Here is a 23,906-nt window from a genome sequence, read left to right on the forward strand (position 1 = left end):
CGTCGATGATGAACACTTTACTATCAGATGGTGACGTGATTTTTTGAGTTGTCGGTAATTAATCTACTCAACATCAAGTCCATTGGTTTTCGCATATTGCAGTGAAATAGTGCAATACTGCTTTGAAGCGCACGTAAATACAAGATTGAAGAACGCACAAACAAAGAAGCCTTAAAAATATAAAGAAAAATTACTTTAAAACATTAATCTGTACTGTGGTAAACTAAAAGACCATTTGTGCAAATATAACAGTTTTTTTTATTTTACAAACGTAGGACGAATAGCGCAGGTCATTACAAAAATAAGATTACAAAATATAATATTTCACTTAAAATTATTACGTAATTATTGCGCGTATAAAGGATAATAAATCTGTTCAATCGTTACAAAATGTGTATTGAATTAGCCAGTATTGCAGGCGTTTCACCCATCTCTTATATCTTTTCCTTATCTTTTAATAACTATTGGACTACCTTTCACACTGTTCATTATGAAAATCATTATTACTTCTTTTGTATTTCTTGAGTATAACAAGATTTACATTTTTAATATGGCTGAATATTTCATTCACAGCACAGTCCATAATAGGAAACACTCTTTTTTACTATTAATAACAATTTTTACTTTTTTTAATGCTGCCTATTACACATACCTTTTCCCTTTTTCTTTTATTTATATACAAATGAATAAAAAATAAAGAAAAAGGATAAAAATATTAATCGCTAGCATAACAACATTAAATCGAAACATTCTTTTAACACTATAATATATCTTTAATTAACAGAAAAAGAATTGATTATTCAGATAGAAATAGACAACAAGACAATCCCAATTTCTTAAAAAAGAAAACACAATCATCGAATTACAAAAATACTTTCAACGGTATACAATATTTTATCTATAACAAATAACTATATACGTGTATAAAAGGATAATGATATTCAATCAGCCAAGAAATCATTCTTTCTCTTTGAGAATTCCTCGTTGCTTAATAAGGAAACAGAGAGCAAATTCAGATCCTACGGATCTCGATTTCCTACACACAAACATAGCAATCTTGTTATTTTGTCAAATGTATAAAATGTTATTTAAAGTCATTTTACTTCTGAACAACCCTTACACAGAATATACTCTTATACACGAAATATCGAGACTGAACGTTTTAATTCTGATAAGTTGTTCGCGGAAGAATGCTCAGGCCTACGTATAAGATCAATATTGATAATATAAAAAAGAGAATGAGACAAAGGAAGCAATGATAGTGAGAATATGTACCTTAAGGTGGCTTCCAAGATTCCACTTCAAATCTTTTGTTCACTTTTTTTAAAGTTATACGAAACTTTACATACACAATCTATTATGGCGTGTTTAAACTCTTTCCTGCCAACGCAGCTGCCTTGGACAGCACTATTTGAATATCCATTGAAGGAAAATTCTAAAATAAAAATATTGCCGAAATAAGAAATCACATTAAACATATTTATTAAATTTGTTTCTCTGTTCACTTACTTGTAAAAGTTTAACGTTTGTAGCAAAATCACCAGCCAGTAATTGGTCCCGCAATAATCTAAACGATTTCTTATAAATATACATTTACATATTCCGCAAGTTACTTAGAAGATACTTACAAAATCATGGCACAGCAAATGTGTATCAAGAAACTGAATCTGTTCTCGTCGGCAAACAACGAATCCCAGATTCTCATTACATCCGGTAAAGGGAATTCTTGTGAAAGTAGAAGTGTCAGCCATCTGATGGAAATTTTTCATTTATACGAATAATAACCTTTAATTTATAATATAACTTAAAGTTCTACCTAAAGCTGTAATATTGTGGACACAATTCTTGTTGATGTAAGCGCAGCCAAACCTCGGGGTCATTAGCTTTAACTTGATTCGTGAGCTTACTCATCATCGAATTTATTCCAAATTCAGCTTCATCCAGTGATTTGATAAAAAAGTCACGAATTTCACTCATCAAATTCGTAAAGCAGAAAAAAGTATCTGCCTCTGCGTGTTCTGTATAAAATTTATAATTATATACGCAATATAAACAATATTTGTATCAAGCATATCATTTATTGAGTTACCTCTCCATTTCTGATCAGGATCACAAGCAAAAGCGTGATAAATAGGACCAACAATTTCATTCATTCCTTGCACATACCCTTGACCTGGATTTAATTTAGCATAAAGAAAAAGTATTCTTTCTAAGACTTCCCAATGTGCCTCACCACCCTCGGCGAGCGGTGCATAATCTTCTGCAGCTTTTCTAATGGAAACTGCTATCTGCAAAGGGGTAACATAATTATTTAAAAGGTTTAAGATAACGTATTAAAATAACTAAACGGCGTTACCTGCTACTTTCCATCAGCATAAAAATATAAGGAATTAAAATTAGTTGGGTCTTTCTCTTGTATTATCATTAAATTTATTTACCTTAGTAACACCAAGTCCTTTTCTCTCCACATTTGCACTTCTTAAGACTGTATGCTGCACTCTATGGTGCAAACGTTTTTGCCCACTTGCATTTACAATTTCTTTACAAGGGTAATCAGTACCTTGTTGGAAGAATGATATGTCTGGACAAAGTCTCCTATAAAAGATTTATTTTATATTTTTTAACATAATGATACTATATATGATGCAAAATTTACCTAACATCTTTGTCTATTTGCAAGAGAACTTCATTGTCTTTAAAATAAGTTTGCCACTTGCTATCAGGATTTAAGTTTAAAGGATGATCGTGAAGCGTAACATCCACTCTCTCTCCATCTGTATTAGCTTCACCTGGTGTTACAATGAGATCCTCTGTAAGCAGTGTACACTTATTATTATATAATCTTTATGTATTTATATATTTCAAATAAAGTATAATTAACACTACCAATGAAAGTTTTATAAAGTATCCTTTTGCGCATGAGAGTCTCAGACCAACTGGCCCTTGTTGGAGGTAAGTAATTTAATAAAAGTTTCCAACATAATGGTCTTAAACTGCCTTCATCTGGTATTCCTGAAACCATTAAATAATTTATAAACTACTGTTCAATTAATAAAATTTATTTTTCACTAAAAAGTCACAAGTTTTACAATACATAAAGAAATGAACAAAGGAGTATAAGAATACTTACCATGGAAGCACAATCTTTTGAGACTAACGAGATCTATTTCCTCAGCGTTCAAAACATCGTCGAACTCGTTTAATCTAAAACAAATATTTTCAATGAAAAATTGTCAGCTTATTTAAATCCGGCACGGTATATACCTTTTTCGCAAGATACTCATTGTGAGCGTGCACGGCACATGCAGTAGTTAACGAAAAATTCACAATGTTCTTATCGGCATTCGATAGGACGTGTGGGCGTACAGCGATGCCCGTTTCTCACATTATTGTCAGCGGCCTATTACAGTGACAGACAAACTAACCGCCATTATTCTCTCACACATTCGATTGTTTTTTTATGCGAAACAATGATTCAAACGTCTTATCTCAGGGTGTGGAGAAATCTTTCTTATCATTGCAATATGGCACTTTATACTCGTGACTACCAAGCACGCGAGCTATAGTTTCTGCACGAGTTAATTTAATTCTATCCTAACCTCTTTGACGCATAAATGGCTTGAGAAAGAACAAGATTCTCTTTCCTATTGATCTAATTTCTCTCTCGTCAAGTTACATTGTAACAAAACAATAACGATAAGTGTCATATCTGACATTAATTGTATCTTTTGCGCGCGAAAATTGGAAGCTATTTATATACATTGTATGTACCGAAACATCAGTACACGAGCGCTTGTAAAAAATAAATTTCACTTGGATCAAGGATTTTAAAATTTTTACCATATCCAAGAGAAAAAATTAAAAAGAAATTTATTAGATTTAATTTCGTAAGAATTAGAATTAGACTTAGTTCTAAGATATATTTGAAATGATAACGCAAGGGACGATGGGTAATCATTAGAATTATCATTAGATTAGACAATAATTGTTATAAATAAAAAAATATGTACCATGATCGTGTTGCTTGGTATTTTTCGATCGAATTCCTGCAATGACCCGTGATACTGAAACGATTAATTCAAAGGATTGTGTAAACCGAGAAGAGATAAGGAAATCGCAGGAGCGGATACGAAAGACATAAGATGGGCTAACGTTGTTTATTACTTTTTGTATTCAAGGTATCTCGAATGAATTATTACAAGCAATAATATAATCAAAGATAATGAATAAAAAGCGATGAAACTAAACATTAGATGTTACACTTCATTCGTTATTGGTCACATTATCTCATTCTCGAATGATTGATTTTATTCGCATTTTTATGGTTCTTCTTCTCTCTCTTTTTCTCTTCATTTCTCTCATACGGACACATATACACACGGATACATACTATTTCTTTCTCTCCCTCTCTCTATCTCGTTCTCTCCATTAATAATTTGTACTTCTCTATTGGCGCAATCTCTTGCCTCTCTAGTTTCTAAAAAAACCGGTCGATTGCTTCACCAACGTCGACAGATTTGCGAGGTTTTACTATACGTTATCTTTATGACGATTATAATGTCGATAAAACGGTGCGACTCGATTATCAGTTATCCATGCGGCTCGATAAATCGTGATTAATTAGCGACAGAGGGTGAAAACGATTCCATGTAATATAAATTAAGTTTCGATCGATTAACACCTTCGTACCCGATCGAGTATATCTATTTTATCGACTAACCATCGCCTCGAATTTAATGTATTTGAATAATTGGTAAGAGAAAGGAGTACATATAAATTGAATCGAATCGCACCATAACGACGTCAACGGGTTCGGCTCAATAAAATTTGGTTAATTAACAATAAAATAAACGTTTAGTCGTAATAATTCTCTTTTTACCAGTCGATAATAATTATACACTGTCTTTCTAAATATAATGATTACGTGGGAATATACAAAGTATATAGAAAATGAAGGAAAAGTAAAATGATTCTCCCTCCTATCAATTAAAATGCTTCGGTTTTTCTGAATACCTGAACTTATCGCATAATAACTAGAAAACACACCAACAATTTTAAGACGCATTCTAACAAAGTAGTTTTATTTCAGTTTCGAGTATAGGCATCCTGAGAAAAATTAATATTTAATATTTTCAATAATCTATGTTATTCTGTGCCATAAATGTGTCGACAGTTCAAGTCAGAATTGAAAATAGGAGAATTATCGAACGCGTCTTAAAATCGCCAACAGAATCAATAGATACCGTCTGTTTAATATCCTCGTTACTCGTAATCGTAATGTATTGTTTACCACGTTGGTATAACGATAAATCAATAATGCAAATAGTACGAAGACTTCGTTTCTCCCACTGTCAGGAAGTTGACTTACATATAACAATAAAACATTGCACTTTCACTTGTCGCCATATATTTATTCCCTTTTCCCTAGTATCCCATCGTATGCTTTCCTTTCTCGCGATTCTGTCATTCGTTTCTCTTTTTCTCTTATTATTGCTGATCGACGCGGTGCAACGTTTCATCGCTGTCTATACAATAATACGCTATTTAATATAATAAATTATCTTTCATATAGTTATAATACATTATCCGACAAGATAATATATTATTCTCGATTAGTATTTCCTCTTACAACGCGAGCACGTGGCGACCGAGTTCCCGTATCTGAAAGTCCAATTGTTTTTAAAACCTTTTTTTTTTTCATATTTTGCAAACAACCAGACTTCGAACCCGTCGCGTTTGCACGAAACATCCGCTCCGAACCCCTTTCGTTCGTCGATGTAGTAACCAAATACAGCTTAAACTCTATCGATCGACCCGAGCGAACGAGAAATCGCCGGAAACGGCGCAAATCTTCGAGGACCGTCTTGTTCCGGCTCAACACTGTTACTGATACTATCGCAGTTTATATATTTTCTTCACTTACTCGGGACGCTTCGTCGTTAACCTTTCCAGGACAAAGCATTACTAACCTTGACACGATGTATACAAAGAATATTAATAATTTAAAATAAAATAAATAGTCGTTCTGTCCCCGCTTACATGGGTGAGGGAAATGAAGACAGGATGGAAACTTCTAATTGACTCGGCAAAAGTCGGATGCACTCGGTTCCTGATTCTCTTGAGCTGCGGAACCGAACACTGCCGATTTTTGTCGAGCCGACTCGATCTCGCCCGAAGTTTTCCGTTTCGTCCCGAAGTACGAAACCTTGAAACTAAAGATGATCCACACACCTTTAACGTACGAAATTATACATTACTATGATAATTCTGTTCGCAAACAGTTAATAATTATTTTCATACGATGCAGAGGTGTGAACGCAAGGGGAGAGCTTTGTTTTTGAATTGTAATTTTGAAAGAGTAAAAAAAGGAAGTCGGCAGGAAAAGTCGGTCCTGTTTTCCGTGGTTCGCTCGAGCCGTTTCAGTGCAGTCAATGTATTTTCACTTCTTTCTTAATTTTTACGTTTTTCTTTCTTAATTACGACGCTTAGAGTTAACCATTTCCGCTTGCACGCCTACATACGCTCTTTCTTTTTCTCATTTTTCATTCATAGACACATGTACACTTATATTTTCAAGCATTCATTTTCTTTTCTCGTTTCATTCGCTTCGATCACACGCTAGAGTTCTATCTAATTATCGCGTCCGTTCTTCCGTTTCCGCTAATTCGAAGAAGGAATGCGATTTGTTGGATACCTCACTGGTTTCCTTAAATCTTATACTTCGACGATTCTCTTAATACTTTGACGACCGGAATAATTCTCGTTGGAAGTCATTGTAGCTCTTGTTAATCCATAGGCCCGCAGCTTGATCAATTTGAAAATTCAATTTCTCATTAATCAATCAAGAATTCGGCGTTTAAAACATACCGGTCTATGGATTAAATAAAGATTCGTTGAAAATAATGCAAATTATGGTAACGCGTGCTACTCTTTACGTCTACTGCTAAATCTATGGTGGCGCTACTGAATCAGCAGTCGAGTGTCGATTGAGAGAAATAAATAATTTGATGATTTTTTTATATGGATGAACGAGATAAAGAATGATTATTTCGTCTTTTATTTATTCTCAGTCAATATAAAAGGAGGTGTACGTTGTTCTAGCGTTAAAATTCTTCTCTCTCTTCCGGTAAGTAGGTGAAGGGCAGGGGGCGCCTAGTCCCCCCAAAAGTGTGGACTGGCTGTCTTAAGATTCTAGAATTAAAAAATTCCAGAATTTCAAACTTTCTATAAGCCCGAAACCACCCCAGAAAAATCCTAGTTACGCCATTGTTCTCTTCTGCCATCAGAAGCTACACTCGACAAATTATACTAACAAGTCGACTGCTAATCATCGCTCAGTTCCAGCGAGATTCTACAAAAAATAATACCAGATCATATATGTCTAAAAACCATGATACTCATTTTCCCTGCTCTTTCGAGTATCGGATTTTATATTCTTCTTTTTTCCATTATCTAACTACGAGCAGGTTGCGTGGTTTTAATATTATTTCCCACGCGATTTTCTTCTTCGAATCAGGCCTGTTTTTTGTCCCGAAGTATTTTTTCAAACAATTTACACTCGGGACACAGACCGTCGATAGCCTAATTGCGATTCAAAATCGACTAGACTAATAAATTTCTTGGCTCGAGACGATCAATTTTCGCGACCAGAAATTTAATCGACGATTTAATTCGCTCATCTCGCCAGCCAAATTCAATTTTACGCGCTTCTCGTTTTACTAACAGCGATAAGGTACAAAACGAACGAAATAAAAGCGACAAACTACTTTAAACTTATCATGACCATAATTACGTTATTTCTTTCCTTTTCTTCCTCCACCCTCCTTCCCGTCCCCTTTAATTTATGTACAATTACGTCCTTGAAATTGACTCGAATTCTTTTCAACAATCTTGCCTTGGTATAAATTCTCTTGAATCGCATTAACCCTTTCGCTACTAAGGGTGACTGCAAAGACATAATAAATAAAGTGAAAAAAACTTAAGAATTAAAGTAACTCTATGTGGCAAGTCGGAAGAATTTTATTAAATATTACTATAGCAAAAGGGTTAATAGATAATTTTTACAATCATTTGTATGCTTTCTCAATTGATGATTGCACTTAATTGAACTGATCGTTGAAATTTGCTCGAGTAGTGTTTACGATCGATCAATGTTAATCGATGCAGTCGTGAACGAATGGATTGATTTTTAAGATCGAAATACGTGATTGTTTTGGCAACGAAATAATTCAGGTAAAAGATGTATTCTCTTGTACGTAGTATTCTGTAATGTTTTTTTTTTTATTATTATTTTCTTCCCATTTTGTAAGAACTTGATATATTTAAAATTGTTAAAGACTCGCACAATTTATATTGCACTTGTATAAGTTTCAGTAGGTTTTAGACGTTCGTAGAAAACATTGTCACAAATAACTGATGTTCTCATCGCATCTAGTGTGAGCTGCAATGTTAGGCACTTAACATTGTCACCTTTGTTACTAGCAGTTTAAGATTAATCTGATGAAACATGAATGATTTTTAAGAAACTCGTAGAAAAAATGATCTTTCACCCTATATTAATCCTTTATATATCCACTTAGAAAAATCGTACATTAGAAATTTTAACCAGATTTGAAGTATCCTTACAGGGAAATTGAAATCGATGAAATCGTTTTAAACGACTTTTATTCCCTTTCAGGACCAATAAAACGACAGTCTTTCTAGATATGCGCAGAGTTCGACGTTTCCAGGTAAAAATTCCCTAGTTCCACTCTCTCTCTCTATTGCTAAAACCACGTGTGTTCTGTCTAAATATTGGTAATTATTTCTATGATCGTTGGCACTAAATGCCCTGTCAATTCGACAAGAATGCATCGATTATTGAATTCGATCTAAAAGATGGACACGTAGTAATTAAATCATCGAGCATACACGCACGCACACCCTCGTCTTTTTTTTTTTGTTTCGTTTCGTAAAGGACACATTTTAATATCTCGCACATCAATAAGAAAGAATACTGTTACGATGAATTGTTTTAAATTTACATAAGGAACACGATTAAATAAATTTTTGAAATTCCACTAATAAGAAATTTGCACTCTTAGAAGGGATTGATTTTTTTTCGGATCGAAAAACAATACTGCTGTACCATTGCAAATTTATTTACTTTTTTTATCATCTTTTTCTCTCCGTTACGTGAACATGTTAACAGAAATATCGTTTACGAAAAAAAATAAATAAAACTGAAAAAGAAAAATCGTTTGAGGAGTCTTCCTCCTCCCCTGATGCGGTATCGATTACAAAATCAAATCTTAAGAATCCTACAATTACAAACTAGTTTATCGAAGTAAAGAAAAGAAAAGAGAAGAGAAGAAAACAACAGAAACATCGTTACGACAGTATTCTTTCTGCTGTGCGATTTCTCGTTTCAGCCTTTCGTCTAGAAAAGTTTAAAAAAATCTTACATGAAATTTCATTTCTTCAGCAGGAGTGTGCAAGGTTATGGCGGGTCGGAAACTTCGGATCGATTCGGCAAAAATCGAATCCGCTCGATTTTAAGGCTCGAAAGAACCGGGAACCGAGCGCGTCCGATCTCTGTCGAGCTGACCCGAAGTCAGACCGCGCTTACCCGATCTCGTCCGAACTTCTCTGTTCAAGCACACCTCTGTTGTTTAAAAATATTTCTAACAAATTGTCACTTGAAAATGTTTCTGAATCGAAATAAATTAACGACGATAATAAGAAAAAGATATTGACAGTACGTGTCCGATTTGAAATAAAAATCGCAAGAAATGTCGTATCGATTGAATCAATGAATTCTCCTAAAATTATGGTATTCGAAGCGTTAATAATAATTAATGAAACGATATTCACGCGTTCTGACACTCATTCGTTGTTCTCTCTTAGCTTTCACACGCATACACACTCGTAAAACACACACACGTGGGCTGTTTTATCAGTTTCTTCCCTTTCGTTACGCGAATCGATTACAAACGAGTACATTCAACTCAATGGCAGTCTGTGTTTACTTGATGCAGGCAGCGTTTACGACGTGCAAAGGCATCCGTTGTTTCCCATTTCTCTCTTTTTTTTCTCGTTCCGTGTTTCACACGCGGGAATGCAAATGCACGCGGCAAACGCAGCTTGAACTTGAGGAACTTTTTCTTCTTTTCTCTTCACTGTTTTTCCTTTCTTTGTTTTCTGTTCAAATTACGATTAATTATTCTCGTCGAGCACAGTGGAACTTTGATTATCTGAACACCATTATTCCATCAGAATGTTTCAATGTTTTCGACGACTTTTCCTTCTTTTTTTATTTATTATTTTTTTTTTAAATTCCTGTCGCAGTGAAACCTCGAAATTCATGAAAATCCTCTTACCTATATCAGCGCGTGATACAAGTTTTAAATTAAACAGAATAAAACTTCGCAAAAGTTTTGTTAATTAAAACTTTCCATGTATAAAATCTACACGTTGTGGAATAAATAAGTTGCGGTTACGAAAGTCACAATCGCTTCTGGTTCTTAGTATGTTCATTTATTCTGAATCATAAAAGACTGGATTTGAATATAGTAGTCTTAACAACGGATAATAACATCGGTGTGTCTTCTCGCAACGCTTATGAATAATTAAAAAGTACAAAAACGAAAGGTCCGATATTGCATGTAGTCTTGCAAGAGAACCGTCACAATTACTAACATTTATTAAAAATCTTAATTTTCTTCATCATTGAAATAAAAAGCTTGTTACCATCGAATAAATAATATACACGTACAATAATCGAGGTTTTACTGCGACTTTACCGTCGATAGATAATTATAATTAAAAAAGAAAAAGAAATAATTCTTCCTATCCATAATACTGTTACAATGTCCCCTTCGCGAATCTTTGCAATCTTTTCAGGATATTAATTGGACGGTGCTTCGAACAAATTACATCGTCTCGATCGACCTTCACAAGATCGCTACGATAAACCCTTGAACGGCGGACCATGGAGAGAGCCCCAATTTTAATTTAATTTCATATTTTATATTAATTTAATTTTCTTAATTTTACATTGTTGCTTTGCAAATTATCTTATTAATATATGAAATTTATTCAATTCAATTTGGCTCACCATTGACCCAGGCTTCGCCGTTCAAGGGTTAATCGATTAATTTCTGAAATATTAATTGAAGAAAACGCGAATAATGCCCAACCAGATCGCGCGGAGTTTCCGGAATTTTCTTTTCGATCAAAGAAGAAAAAAAGAATGATTTACACGTTATTTCGTTAAAAAAAAAAAAAAAAAAAAAAAGAAAAAAGAAAAAGAAAAATGAAACTTTGATTGCTCTACACAGCTAAACCAAATCGCAATATCGTTTACTGTCGCACCCTTCCTCTCTTAATCGCTACTCAGTTCTGTTCTCGAAAACAAGAATTTCCGGAACTAGCGATCTTCCGGTTACGCTATCTACCATCTTTCCGCTACTTCTAACTCGTTCTCTCTAGTTTTTCGTTCACGCCATCTTTGCACGCTTCTTCGCAACACGCAGAAAAAAACACTGTGGCCGCATTTTATCACCCTACGACTTACGCTATGCACAGTGTACTTTTTTCATCATTTTTTTATTCGTCGTTCTCTTTGGGCACGTGGCGACCGAAAGCGCGATAGAAAAATAATCACCGTAGTCGATTGATTGATCGATTGATTCGCCTACGCGGAGGCACACGCGGTTACCCCCTCTCCGTTCGAAATCTGAAGCGCGGGAAATTCGAAAACGGAAAGACACGAAACGAACGTTCTATCGTCGTTCTCGTTCTTTCCACAAGGCAATAAGCCCAATATTATTAGTATCTTTTATTCGAGAGGGGTAGCTTTCAGTCGCCATTTGCCGTGTAAAGAGTACACATGAAAATTATCCTTAGCAATAAACTTCTCGTTTTCTAATTAATTCATAGTCACTCGCTATCCGCACAGCCACGCTCGCCTAAACGTTAAAAGGATTCTTATTTCTTTTTTTTTTTCTCTCTCTCTCTCTCTCTCTCGACATCCTCCTCTCGATCCTCTTTTCTTCTACTTATTTACCATTTCTCTAGCAACCTGTTTTTTTTTTTTATTTTAAGTTTATTCGTAAAGAAGTTATAGGAGCCATTGTTTCGTGTATATATTTTCTATATATATATAATATAATTTATATATAGTCAACGATTAAAAAAAAAAAAGAAAATAAACCGAGCCTCGGTTCTCGTCACGGTGATAATCGGAGGGGGGAAAACGTTGAATTCTGAAGTGGCTGTTCGATTGTACCATTTCCTGTTTCCTTTCTCTACATTTCTCTCAATGTACGATTATATATGAACCTGTTTTTTAGTCGCGACAGAAGCACCACTCGAAAATCCGTCATTAGTTTTTTTTTTTTTTTTTTTTGTTCATTCGTCACTCTGTTTCTCTCTCCTTTTTTTTTGTATTTTTTTCAATATTTTTTTTTTTCTTACGCTCTTTGGACCCGTACGTGGTGCAAATTGAAAACTTTCTTTCTATTTCGTGAACAATTTAAAAAAAAAAAGAAATCGTTTACGCTGACGTGTATTCCCGAAACGAATGAATTCACTAGTTTTCATGGAAACGGATAAAAAGATACACGTCAACGCGTGTAGGGAAGAAAAGCATGATGGGGCCCATTCACGCACTAGCTCACAAACTTACAGTCTATCTTAGCATCCCTAAGAGCTTCGCCTCAACTTAAAGAAAGAAGAAAAAGGAAGAAAGAAAAAATAATTATCCAGATTGAAAAACGAGAGAAAAAAGGAGTTGCACGAAGCCTTAGGAAGGTTAAGGCTTGTTTCTCTAAAACTGTAGAGTCTAAATGCTCGTAAAAGTAATTCTGTGTAAATGCGCACGCATGATGTGTGTTTGTATAGATTTTTTTGTTCTTTTTCTTTTTCTTTCTTAATAATTAGACGCAATGTATGCGCGCAATATTCTCGTATACATCGTAACGCGCTTATCCACGAGTACATGGAAGCGCTTGAAATATTTTTTTTTTTTTTTTAAACATTCAACCCGTCCCTTGTTACGCCTACGGGGAAACACGTACACCTGCGATCAAATCAGGCTTCAAAATCCTAATTTCAACGATACCAATATTAAAAGTGATTTAGAGACAAAATAATGTGATTTTGAATAATTAAATATTATAAGAATGATACGAATAATAAAGAAAATTTGAATTCAAATAAGCCCGCGCAGAGAAGGGCGGTAGGGCGTCGCATTTTTTTCTTTTTCTGAAGAAGCCTAATTTGATCGCGAATATACGAATCGGATTTCTTAATTTCTAATTAAGGAACAGACCTCTTTCTCGCTACAAACAACGTCGTTCTTAAGCTCCTCGAGTTCTGTCCGCTAACAATTCTGAAATTCCTACGAGACGCGTTAAAATCGTTCCAGACGTATCAAGGAACGCGTTGAGGATAAATTGAAATAAATTTGTCTTGTACGCGTGATCACGCATTCAGAGCCGAAAGAGGGGAGATCTCGATCGCGCGCATACACGCGATTCAATCCGGAAAAAGAAAAGAAAACTGAAGAATACAAGAAAAACCGATGGTCGTTCGCGAAAGAAAGGCTGCGAGATTCGCTGGAAAAATCGTCGAACTGTTTTGTAATCATACTTCAATGTACACGTATATATATATATACATATATATATATATACTTAAAAAAAAAAAAAAAACAAAGGAGAGAAATGAAAAAAAAAATGGGAACACTATGAACGATGAAAGAAACTCGCGTCTCGACTTTTTAGGCCCTCGTGCGTCCTCGCGCGAACATCGACATCGAGATTGCAATTTGTACACGGCTCCCTTCGTAAGGGCGCCCTCGAAAGAGAATTAGATACAATATATCAAAGTTTTAATTACACTTGTTTTGTCTCTTCGAAGTTCACCTACATAGAAAATCGCGGATCGTTCTTCGTACCTGTCGCGATGCGTTCCCCGGGTCGTTATTTGGTCGCGTCACGATGAACGGAGCGGAGGGCTGTGGGGGTAGGGAAAAAAACGTCGAAAATCGTAGAAAAACGATGAACACGTGATAGAAAAAAGAGGGACGCGTTGCAGATACGAAGAAACCTTGCCTATCCATTCTCTTTCAATCCTTTCGCGTCCTCGTCTCGCAAAGAAGCTTATTCGTCGTACGTTTCCTTCGCGTAACGTATGCAACATCGCTATAGTAGGTTTATATACACACAGTACAATTACGGATTAGCGTTTTCACATTTATCATACCGATAGACAATATTTAATAACTTGCTTGTATTTCAATCGTGTACTTGGCTAACACTTCCTACCTTATCTAACTGTTAAACGTTAACTAAACTCTGCTTAACCGTATGCCTCTCTTCTTTTTATTTTTTTCTTTTAATCATAGGCAATACTCGCGCGCATTGTTCGGAAAAAGAAAAGAGGGGGAAAAAAGAGATAAACTCAACGCTTGCTATCGGTTCGTATGGGTGACATCAGTCCGTTTCAAATGGAAATGATTGAAAAGGTGAAGAAGTGTGGTGCGTAACAGAAAAGAGAGAGAGAGATATATATATATACGTATCGGCCGATCGGTTCGTCCAGCTCGGGGACGATCGTTCCTCCCCTCGAAAGGCACGAAAAAATCTTCAACTCCGAATCTCTATCATGAGACGTTCATGAAAATGATCGGGGGTGCGTGGGGGGATGGCGCGATTGCTCCCAGTGTTTCAGCCTTCTGCGTTTCGATTACAAATATCTTTTGAGATCGGTGATGGACGAGAGGGTATGCGAGGGTGGTTGTTTAAAAAAGTGATAGAAAATGTCAGTTGGCGAGCCGATAATTGTCGAAAGGGGTTGAACGATCCTCGAACTCCGGTCCACGTCGGACGTACCGATCAGCCCTCGCTAAACTACGAAGGAACAAAAATCTGATAACTCGATATTTGGCACAGATTAAACGGCGAAATTCCTCTCGAGCGGCTGAACAAATGCTTCTGTCGAGCAAGCGTTGCGATTATTAATGTGTGTCAAATATTAAGCATGCGGCGTGTGTACATCTTATATATACATATACATATGTATGTAATGCGAGTGTACTCGTGATTTCGTGTATCAAAAATCGTCTCTCGTTCTCTCTTTGTTTGCTAGCAATAAAAAAAAAAAAGGAAATTATATAATTGTACAGCGAATCGTCGGGCATGGTCGCAAATGTTTTCTTTTCTTCCAATATATACTTTCGCGGGGGAGGAGCGTACTCTATTACACATCTCTGCTGTGTATATACGTATATATCGTGTGTACATATGTATACATCGGTACGAGACAGCATACGCAGCCTTACGATCTAGGAATAATTATTATTTTATCGTGGTAGCAAATCGCCTTAAGTCTAGAGAACAAGAAAGGAAAAAAAAAGAACACGAATGAAAATCCTGCCTCGTAACACGAGAAGAAACGCCCACCTTCGGCTGTGTCCCGATTCGCGAAGGGACGAAGGGGGCGCTGCTGTCGGAGTCTGACGATTTGATCCGGTGGGACGGGAGGGGGGTGCGAGAAAGGAGAATCCCTCGAAAGAAGATTCCGGGGAGAACGTGGATGCGCCTCTCGAAAAGAAAAAAAGAAGAGATTCGACGATGATTCGAGAGGGAAAATATATTTTACAAGAAACCGGTGGGGACGGGGCGGGAGGAGGGAAGAAGAGAAAAAAAAAATAAAAAACAGGACAGGGGTGTGAAGAGGAAAACGTATCGACGACTCGGTGGCGAGAATCCTTTCGTCGAGCTTCGACGTTAAGCCCTACCTTCGTTTCGAGTTTCATCCTGACCGAGCACACGCATAAAGAGGGTATGCGACCGGATCGAACTCGCTCGATCTGTCTCGTTGCGATTTAACCGCGATTAAGTCGCAACCAGCTCGACCCTGTCGAGGAACAACGCACGTTTATCTCGAACGAAAACAACAACAGTGGTATGGATTTAAAAAACAAATGGGTCGGTCAGGTGGTCGAAGCGAAGGCGGACCAGCCGGGCAGTAGGAACATACGAAAACACCGACCGGACACTGATTAAAACGTCAGCCGGTGGTTACACCGAACAAGGAGCCGCCTGGCAGGGTTGATCCTCGAAGGGATAACCCTTCGACGACTCGAGTGTCCATGGTGAGAACGTAAACTGTATACATCCTTGTGCATCATCTCTCATCATTTATAATCCTCGTCTCTCAGCTACTTAACACGTACGCGCGTCTAACACACATTCAGAAGGGAAATTCGAATCATCCTGTTGACGTCTGGTCTCCTTCTATCAGCGAATTTGTCGCGGAAAATTGTTCGTTACTCTCGAGCGGAGGCGAGTTCGCCGCGGTGAGCTCGCGTTCAGTTTGCTAATCGCGACGCGCCTTTCGATCACGAATGCTTCACCACGATCACGCCGGGTCGCTGCTGGGCCTGTTGTTGTTGCCTGTGGAACTGGAGGAACTCGGCTTGGAGTAGCCGCTGCTTCGCCACCGTCGGCGAGGACGTCGTCGTGCTGCTCGTCGTCGAGCATTTGTTCGACGTGGTCACAACCACTGCCGCGGTCTGTTTGTTGGTTAACGCCAGTGGCACATCCTGCGCCGGCTCGTCGCTGAAGAGATGATCTCCCTCCAGGTGACGTATCGCTTCGACGATCGTCTCCAGGTTCTGTCGAGAGGTCGAGTTCCCCAGGTACAGCCTCGCCTGAGGAGAACCGTCTTCTAGGGTGTTCGATGGCGACGGCAACCTGTGATCAGATTAAAAAAATTTTTTTTAAATACATCATTTGTTATTTTGCGTTAGTTCGAATTATATTGATGATAAGAATGCTTACCTCTCGACCTCGACCTTAGGCTCGGCTTTCATAGCCGCCTCCAGGACGCTAGGTAACCGTTGAGGTTCCGCGTCCGGCGAGAATGGCCTGGTAGGGCTACTGGTGATGTATTCCGGCGACTGGGTTTTGAAATCCCCTATACTGGCGGCGTACGTGACGTGACTCGAGAAGGAGTCCGCGGTGGTCGGCTCTTCGATCGCAGTAAACACCTGGTTTTGACTGAACGCGACGATCTTCGGACTCTCCGGCCCAGCTTCCTCCTCTTTGATCTCCTCTGTAACCATGTCGGCGGGCTGCGGAGACAGCGACGGTGAACTCGGGTCTGGACTAGACGATTCCACCGTCTGCGTGGAGCCAACCGGTGGCATCGATACCACGGAAACTACCTGGAGCGCGGCGACCGCTTCCTCGGTCTCCTGAGCGATCACGTTGTCCGTGTGTTCGATCACCTGTGTCGGCATTTCCATCAAAATTATCATTCAAAGTTCCTAAACTTCAATAATTGAAACAAATAATTGAAATAAAGCTTAAATGAACTATTTGCAAGTTATTGGTTCTGATGCGCACGCGCCATCTTAGCTGCCGCGCATGCGCACAGGATTTTGACTCTCGCGCATGCGCGCTACTTACATTTAAGTTAAAAAGAAGCGAAATTTTGTACTCCTGTTTTTTATTAAAATTACAATAAAATAACGCTTTTGCTTAAGATAATTAATGAAAATACCTCGTGCGGTTGATAAGTGATCAGCTGATTGTCCCGAAATCTTTCCGGGTACAGCTGACTCTGTATAGCTCTCATCTGCTTCTCCAGATGCAACCTCGCGTGGCGTTCTCTTTCCAACTGTCTTCTCAGCTCCACTACCTCGCTGTTGACCACGGAATGTCCCTCTGTGGTCACCGTGATTACCGACAACGGTTCCGGAGACATGCTGCCCAATCCTTCGTCACCACTCTCGCTAACGTGCATCGGTAGACTAACCACTACTCCTCCTGACAAACCAAATCAAGAATACGTCTACAACATGCATTTCCAGTTAATAATAAGAAATCATCCTCTTTCCCCATCGGACCAGGAAGCTTGAAATTTTAATCGAACCGCGATTAAACCGAACGAGAGTAAACGAAGTTTCGATCCGATCGATCGGATTGTGATTTTTTGTTCCCTCTTGAATATCCGGCGCGGAACGGTCGACCTCCAGGAATGTAATTACTCTCGCGAAAATGACGAACGACGCCTTCTATATTAATCTCCACGCTACTTTCGATCCGACAAATTAAAAAATTCCTCGACGAATGTTCCCGATGAGTCAGTAGCGCGAAATAAGTTATTCCGATTATGCCGGCTGAATTAGTAATTCTCTTCTCCTATTACGTTCAAACCTTTCTAAATATAAAAAATAAGTATAAACGAAAAAGAAATATAAACCTTGACTTTCCGGCTTGCGTTTCTTAGTCGGTACATCGCCACCCTCGTGCTGATTGACCAGTCGTTTCAGGTGACAGTTCTGTGAAAGCAGCTGAGTCTTTTCTTGCTCCAGCTGGTAAATGTATTCGGCGGTCTGCTGTAGTATCGCAGCCTGGAAGCAGAACAATTAAAATTCATAAGACCGTGTGTCGTTGGCTCGATCGAAGTTCATTTAAAAAACGAAACGAAAAGTGGGTCGCATTGACCAAAGAATCGAGGCTAATGATACGCAGGTAGCAGGTGTAGGCTTCCTAAGTATTATTTATATGGAGGGTCAGAAAGGGAGGATACTTCCTGTTTACAATAGCACGAGCTTCTAGGGCGTTTTTTTTTCTTTCTTTTTTTTTCGTTATTTTACTCTGGGGAGACCACCATGGGTCTGCCACGAGTCGATAACATCCGGAAAACGACTATCGCGTGTCGTGCGTACGCACGTAGTACTCTCGTGTACCTACTACGACGTAGTAAAACGGGAACTGGTCTGCTGGAAGAAGCAGCGAAAACAAAAGGGCCAAATGATACCGGGCCTCGAAGGTAACGGGCTCTCGGTTGTACGTTTTGCACCTGCCGACAGGTGGCCACCGAACAGATGCTCCTGATCCTTAAACTTCCTCACAAACACCAACATCTTATATTGTTTTCTTCTTTAAATCTTTTTTTCAAAGCTTTTCGAGCTGTTTCAAATATTAAAATTATCCAATTATAATTTTGTTTCAAATATAAAATTACAAAATTCATCGATTCCATATAACGATTAATTTTCTACCTCTCCAAATTATTTCTTAACAAATAAACAACATTTATCGTAATTCTGAACAATACTGTACGACGAGTTTTAAATACAGCACAATTTGTTACCGATAATAATAACCGGATGTTTTTCAGAAAACCGGAAACAAATTTTTCCGCAAATAGCGTTGAAAAGTGTCGTTAAATTAATTAAAGGTCAACGCGTCTTCCGAGAGCGAATAATAAGATGGTGCAAGGGTCTGAGATATAATGGAGCCGAGCGCGACGAAAAATGGTCAAAGTGTGAGAAACGTGGACACGATCGTTTCTTGTTCGCGAATTTTTGGAGAAAAATGGAAAGTGAAGCAACGAAGGAGAATGAAACGTACGAGGTCGAAGAAGTGCTTCACAAAGAAAGTGTGGGAACCGATAAAAGTTATAAACACAAGTATCTTTGGACACACGTAACGGCTCATAGTATTCTTCAAATTGGATGGTTAATTGGAATCTATACCACGTTTGTCTATGCTAAAGCGGCCACCGTTTTATGGGGCAAGTAAAATTCATAATTTCACTAACAATTAAGGAAATATAAAATTGAATAATTATTATTTTATTAATCTCATTTGTATCAAAGGATAGGAATAATCAATCGTTAACTCTTTAGCTATTTTAGTCGTTATTCTACTTTTTCTTTGCAATTCCAGCGGTTTTCATTGGACTTTTGGCGGCTCAAGGAGTTGGGATCGGGGCGCACCGTGGCTACGCTCATAAATGCTTCAAATCAACCCTTCCTTTAAAAGTAGCTCTACTCGTCTGCCAAACAATGGCAGGCCAGGTAAAAATAATTTTCTACGCTCTTTTCTGACAACTTTATACGAACCCGAAAAATTAATTTCAGAATAGTATGTTCACTTGGTCGAGAGATCACAGAGTTCATCACAAATACAGCGATACTGATCTAGATCCCCATAACGCAAACCGAGGATTCTTCTTCTCCCATATAGGCTGGATGATGGCTAAAAAACATCCATTATTGAGAGAAAAACAGATGGAAATTGACGTTGAAGATTTATTGCAGGACAAACTGCTCATGTTTCAGCACAAGTAAATATAAAACCGTTTTTAATTTTTTAGTTTGTAAATTGAAATTAAATTAAATTCATTGTGTTGATTACAGGTACTTCTTCTATTTATATGTTCTATTGGCAGTAATAATTCCAGTGGGAGTGCCAATATATTTTTGGAACGAATCTCTCTGGTCTTCACTTTTCACGGCTTACTTCTTTCAATATGTCACTAATTTACATGCTACTTGGTCTACTAATTCGTTTGCTCATCATTTCGGAACGAAACCCTACGACTCGTAAGTTAATTACTAATATCCGATTATATTAGGTATATAAATTAATTTAGTGCTTTTAGCATAACACTTTCCGAATTTTTCCAACCGGAACTTATAAATTCCAAGGCAATGGTAATTTACAAAATCTTGGAGAAGGAAAAAGTAAAAAAGGTTTGCGTTTATTTTTCAGGAGGATCAGAGCAGCCGATTCTCCGGTTTCCTCGATCCTGACATTGGGCGAAGGTTGGCACAATTTCCATCACACTTTCCCATGGGATTATCGGATGGGACGGAAGTTGAGCGTGAGCGCCTCAATACTCGAGCTGCTCGCGTATCTCGGGCTGGCGTACGATCTCAAGATCGCAGCGCCCAACGTTATTCAAGGGCACATGAAGAGGCATGGAGATAAAATTGGCCAACAAATGGTCAAGGAAGTGATCGAATCAAAGCGGCTGCGAAAGGATGCGAACGAGAGTATACGTTCCATGTGAATCGGCTTTAATCCAAACGAGATCTGATTCTTTTATTCCATCAAACCAGTGATTCTCAATTCTTCTTTTTTTAAAATATATTTTATGTATTAAGAAACATTGGTATAAAAGATTTTTGAGTGTAATATAAAAATAAATAAACTATTCTGATTTAAAAAATTTCTATTATATTATGAGCCAAAAATAAATCTTAGAATTTAGAGGATCAAATTGAAGGAAATGAGTAGGTGTAAGATTAATTAGACTCGAATTCCGGTTCAATGAAAATCATTCCAGTGTGTCAATGACAACGCGAGCCACGCATATTTGCATAAGCGTGTGACATCACCCGCTTGGAGTTCGCGCCAGCGAGTAATAGTCTAAATATAGTGTAAGTCGAAAGCGAGTAAAATGGAGGAAAGAATGACAAATGAAAGAAAAGAAACATTGCATGCAAAATAAGGAAAGAAGAATTTTATAGAAAATGAAAGCAAGAAGAATTTGTCCAAAATTCCTTCTAAATATAAACGACAAAATTATTGGGGGAAAAAAGAAATGATAAAAGATATAAAATTTTAAAAAATGTTGGCTTTTAAATTCAAGTTGACTATTTCACAAAGTATTACAGCTATAATATCTTAATTTATTAAATTTATTCTCTGTTCAAGGCTATCACTGTAAACGATAAATAAAGAACCATCGACTTTTATAATCTCGCTAATTGACAGAGTATTTGAATGGTATAGCGGAATTAGCTGCTGATAGCCTCGAGCAACCAATTAATTTTTGGCAAATAGTCATGTTATCTCTGTTAAATGTCAAAAAAAGGTTGAAAGCATATTTTAATGAGGCAAGCTTTGAGAGACTGGAAAACTGAATGGTAAATATTAATTATATAAAGTATGATGAGTCAGACGAATCAGTGACTAATCGCATTTTCTTAGCTTATTTTGGGATTTTAAAATTCTAAAATGTTAAAAAATTCCGAACATTTAAATCCCTAAAATTCTAAGCTTCTAAGCAGCCTTCCCAAAAGGAAGGTGTCACACATCTGCAACGGATGTTGTAAGAGGAATTCACGAAACTAAATAAACGAAAAAAAGGATCGTGAGAACGAAGAAGGAAAAGGAAAGTAGAGACGGTCGAAAACAAACTGAAGAGGAAGTAAAAGAAAAACAGAAAGGGAAACCGAAGGTGCAACAGGAACAAGGTCGAGTGCATGACAAGAAAGAGAAAAAGGGAATCAAAGTAGAGGAGTCTGTCGGCGGGAAAAAACAAAACGTAGAAAAGTTGTCTCGACAATAATATCAATGGGCAATGCAGCCGGATGCGAAACCGGCAGTTCTTATTATTTCGTTTTGCAGCAAAATCGCACAAACACTTGGCATCTGTCGTCGACGTACAAAGAACACACGTTAGCTTCTCTTATTTTATTGCTAAGAATATTACCAATAATAAACTCTTTTCATCTGTGAAACAATGTTGTTTTTTTCCCACCTGATACCAGAATACATTAATTAACATATTTTATAAGTAAATATTATTCTTTCCAACTTGTTCCTGGAAAAATGTTTCTCGTGATTTTAAATTCATATTTGATATGCTGTAGAAGATTTAAAAACGTTCATTTCCCACAGTAATTTCGAACAGCTGTTTTATTTAGTAAGCAGGGCCGTGCCTAGCACTAAGCAAAATAGGCGTGTGCTTAGGGCCTAGTAAAAAGAAGAAAGATTAGAATTTTAGAAACTTAAAAACTCTTTGTTACGAGGATAACATTGATAAATTTAAAAACATAAAGATTCGAAAATTTTCAATTCTATCATTCTTGTTTATATGTATAAAACTGACCCCGATTTTCATTGATATGTCTAAGGCCCGGCAAGCACTAGACGCGACCCTGTTACGTTCCATTCCTTCAGGACGATGATTAAGAACGATTAGGGGGTCGTAAGGCTACGGACCTGTCGGGTGGCGTACGGTCCGCTCGAGCGTAGTTCCAACGCACGTGCCGAAATCTTGTTAATACCATTCTGCAAAGTCGTGGTGGGCCAAGGTCGGTTCCCAGTGTTTCCTGAACGACCGCAGATAGCGATTTATGACCGGAGCCGACCGGGCCGGCCGGCAATTTTTTAAATAACTCGCACCGAAAAATTTCACGCCAACCACCACCACCGTTCCCTCTGGCGAACCATCCATCTTAATGACCGCGCAATCTTTTCCGATGATAATTAATTCTCGAATTGCAATTAACCGCTACGTCTTCTTCTAGAATGAGATTGAAATTGGACAGGAGTAAAACGTGCAAAAATAGTTGGTATTTTTACATTGAGAATATCTCAGGTGGAAAGGTTACTACGGGGTCAGGTTACTAATACGTGCCCTATATCTGTTCAAATTCGGTGATTTATTGAACGAATACGGGATTCAAATTGAATTGCTCGAATTTAGCACCCCGATTCCTGCATTATGGATCACCCGAAAGTTCTCTTAATAGAAGACCGATTTTAGTCAGTACGGTAGAATTGCGATTATCTGGCATAAGAATATACCTGTGATATAATAAGAAAAAGAAAAAAAGATAATATAGTAATGCAATTTATTAAATAAAAAGAAAATCATAGATTTAATTTAGATGGAGATAAAACTGAACCTGGCATGGTATTTGAGAATTCGATCGATATGCACCGATGAATGCAGTACACGACAATCGACAACCGTCGAATAACAAAAGACAAAGATTTTTTACACAGCGAGATTGGCAGTAAGTCGTAGATTTTTCCGGGTGTTGTTCGGTGGCGGAAAAATCGGGATACGACAGCTGTGACCGCGGGTGAATGGGGTGACGACACGGTGGATCGATAAGAGGAAAAGACTAGAGGGCATAATGCCGCGCAGCTGGCGATCGAAAGAAAGGAAAGTTCACAGCCGTAAAGCCCGTGCCCGTGATCTGAGCTCGTGACCCTACCTGCTGAACTCATTTCCACGTGTAGCCAGTTCGTATTCCTTCCAGCTGCAACGACGCGCAGCGTCGCTAAAATTCCTCTCGCGCGAGTTACAAAATTCCTCCA

General features: G+C 37.7%; 2 protein-coding genes across 4 annotated transcripts in view; both read right to left on the minus strand.

Moving 5' to 3' along the window:
* Positions 1–234: 234 nt before the first annotated feature.
* LOC114872693 (TBC1 domain family member 13) lies at positions 235–3,800 on the minus strand. 3 transcript variants are annotated; one of them, XR_003788808.2, is made up of 11 exons: positions 3,265–3,800; positions 3,131–3,204; positions 2,887–3,012; positions 2,657–2,810; positions 2,439–2,595; positions 2,090–2,288; positions 1,817–2,018; positions 1,629–1,751; positions 1,510–1,567; positions 1,276–1,435; positions 235–1,036 (listed from the first exon to the last, which is right to left on the minus strand). XR_003788808.2 is itself a non-coding variant. In XM_029180170.2 (10 exons), the coding sequence occupies exons 1-10, from the start codon at positions 3,282–3,284 to the stop codon at positions 1,358–1,360; spliced, it is 1,191 nt and encodes a 396-aa protein (XP_029036003.1). In that variant the 5' UTR covers positions 3,285–3,800; the 3' UTR covers positions 235–1,357. The 3 variants fall into 3 exon arrangements, 1 of the variants encoding a protein (XP_029036003.1); XR_003788809.2 differs by having other exon boundaries at positions 235–1,200; XM_029180170.2 differs by having other exon boundaries at positions 235–1,435.
* Positions 3,801–4,138: 338 nt separating this feature from the next.
* The window catches only part of LOC114872692 (helix-loop-helix protein 11), a 79,060-nt gene continuing 59,292 nt past the window's right edge, over positions 4,139–23,906 (minus strand). The window contains exons 3-6 of the mRNA XM_029180169.2: positions 18,256–18,406; positions 17,554–17,819; positions 16,830–17,278; positions 4,139–16,742 (exon numbers count right to left, since the gene is read on the minus strand). Of these exons, the coding sequence (XP_029036002.1) occupies positions 16,388–16,742; positions 16,830–17,278; positions 17,554–17,819; positions 18,256–18,406 (1,221 nt within the window). The 3' untranslated portion in view covers positions 4,139–16,387. The remainder of the gene's footprint in view (positions 16,743–16,829; positions 17,279–17,553; positions 17,820–18,255; positions 18,407–23,906) is intronic.

This window comes from Osmia bicornis, chromosome 3 (genome assembly GCF_907164935.1).
Source record: "Osmia bicornis bicornis chromosome 3, iOsmBic2.1, whole genome shotgun sequence".
Classification (NCBI taxonomy): Eukaryota; Metazoa; Arthropoda; class Insecta; order Hymenoptera; family Megachilidae; genus Osmia; species Osmia bicornis.

Bases quoted from the DNA above. Each gene is read 5' to 3' on its own strand.
- LOC114872693 (XM_029180170.2), bottom strand. From the start codon at position 3,284: ATGAGTATCTTGCGAAAAAG. The intron at 2,019-2,089 runs GTAACTCAATAA...AATTTTATACAG, and splicing joins TCCTGATCAGAAATGGAGAG to AACACGCAGAGGCAGATACT. The intron at 1,568-1,628 runs GTAAGTATCTTC...GAAATCGTTTAG, and splicing joins ATTTGCTGTGCCATGATTTT to ATTATTGCGGGACCAATTAC.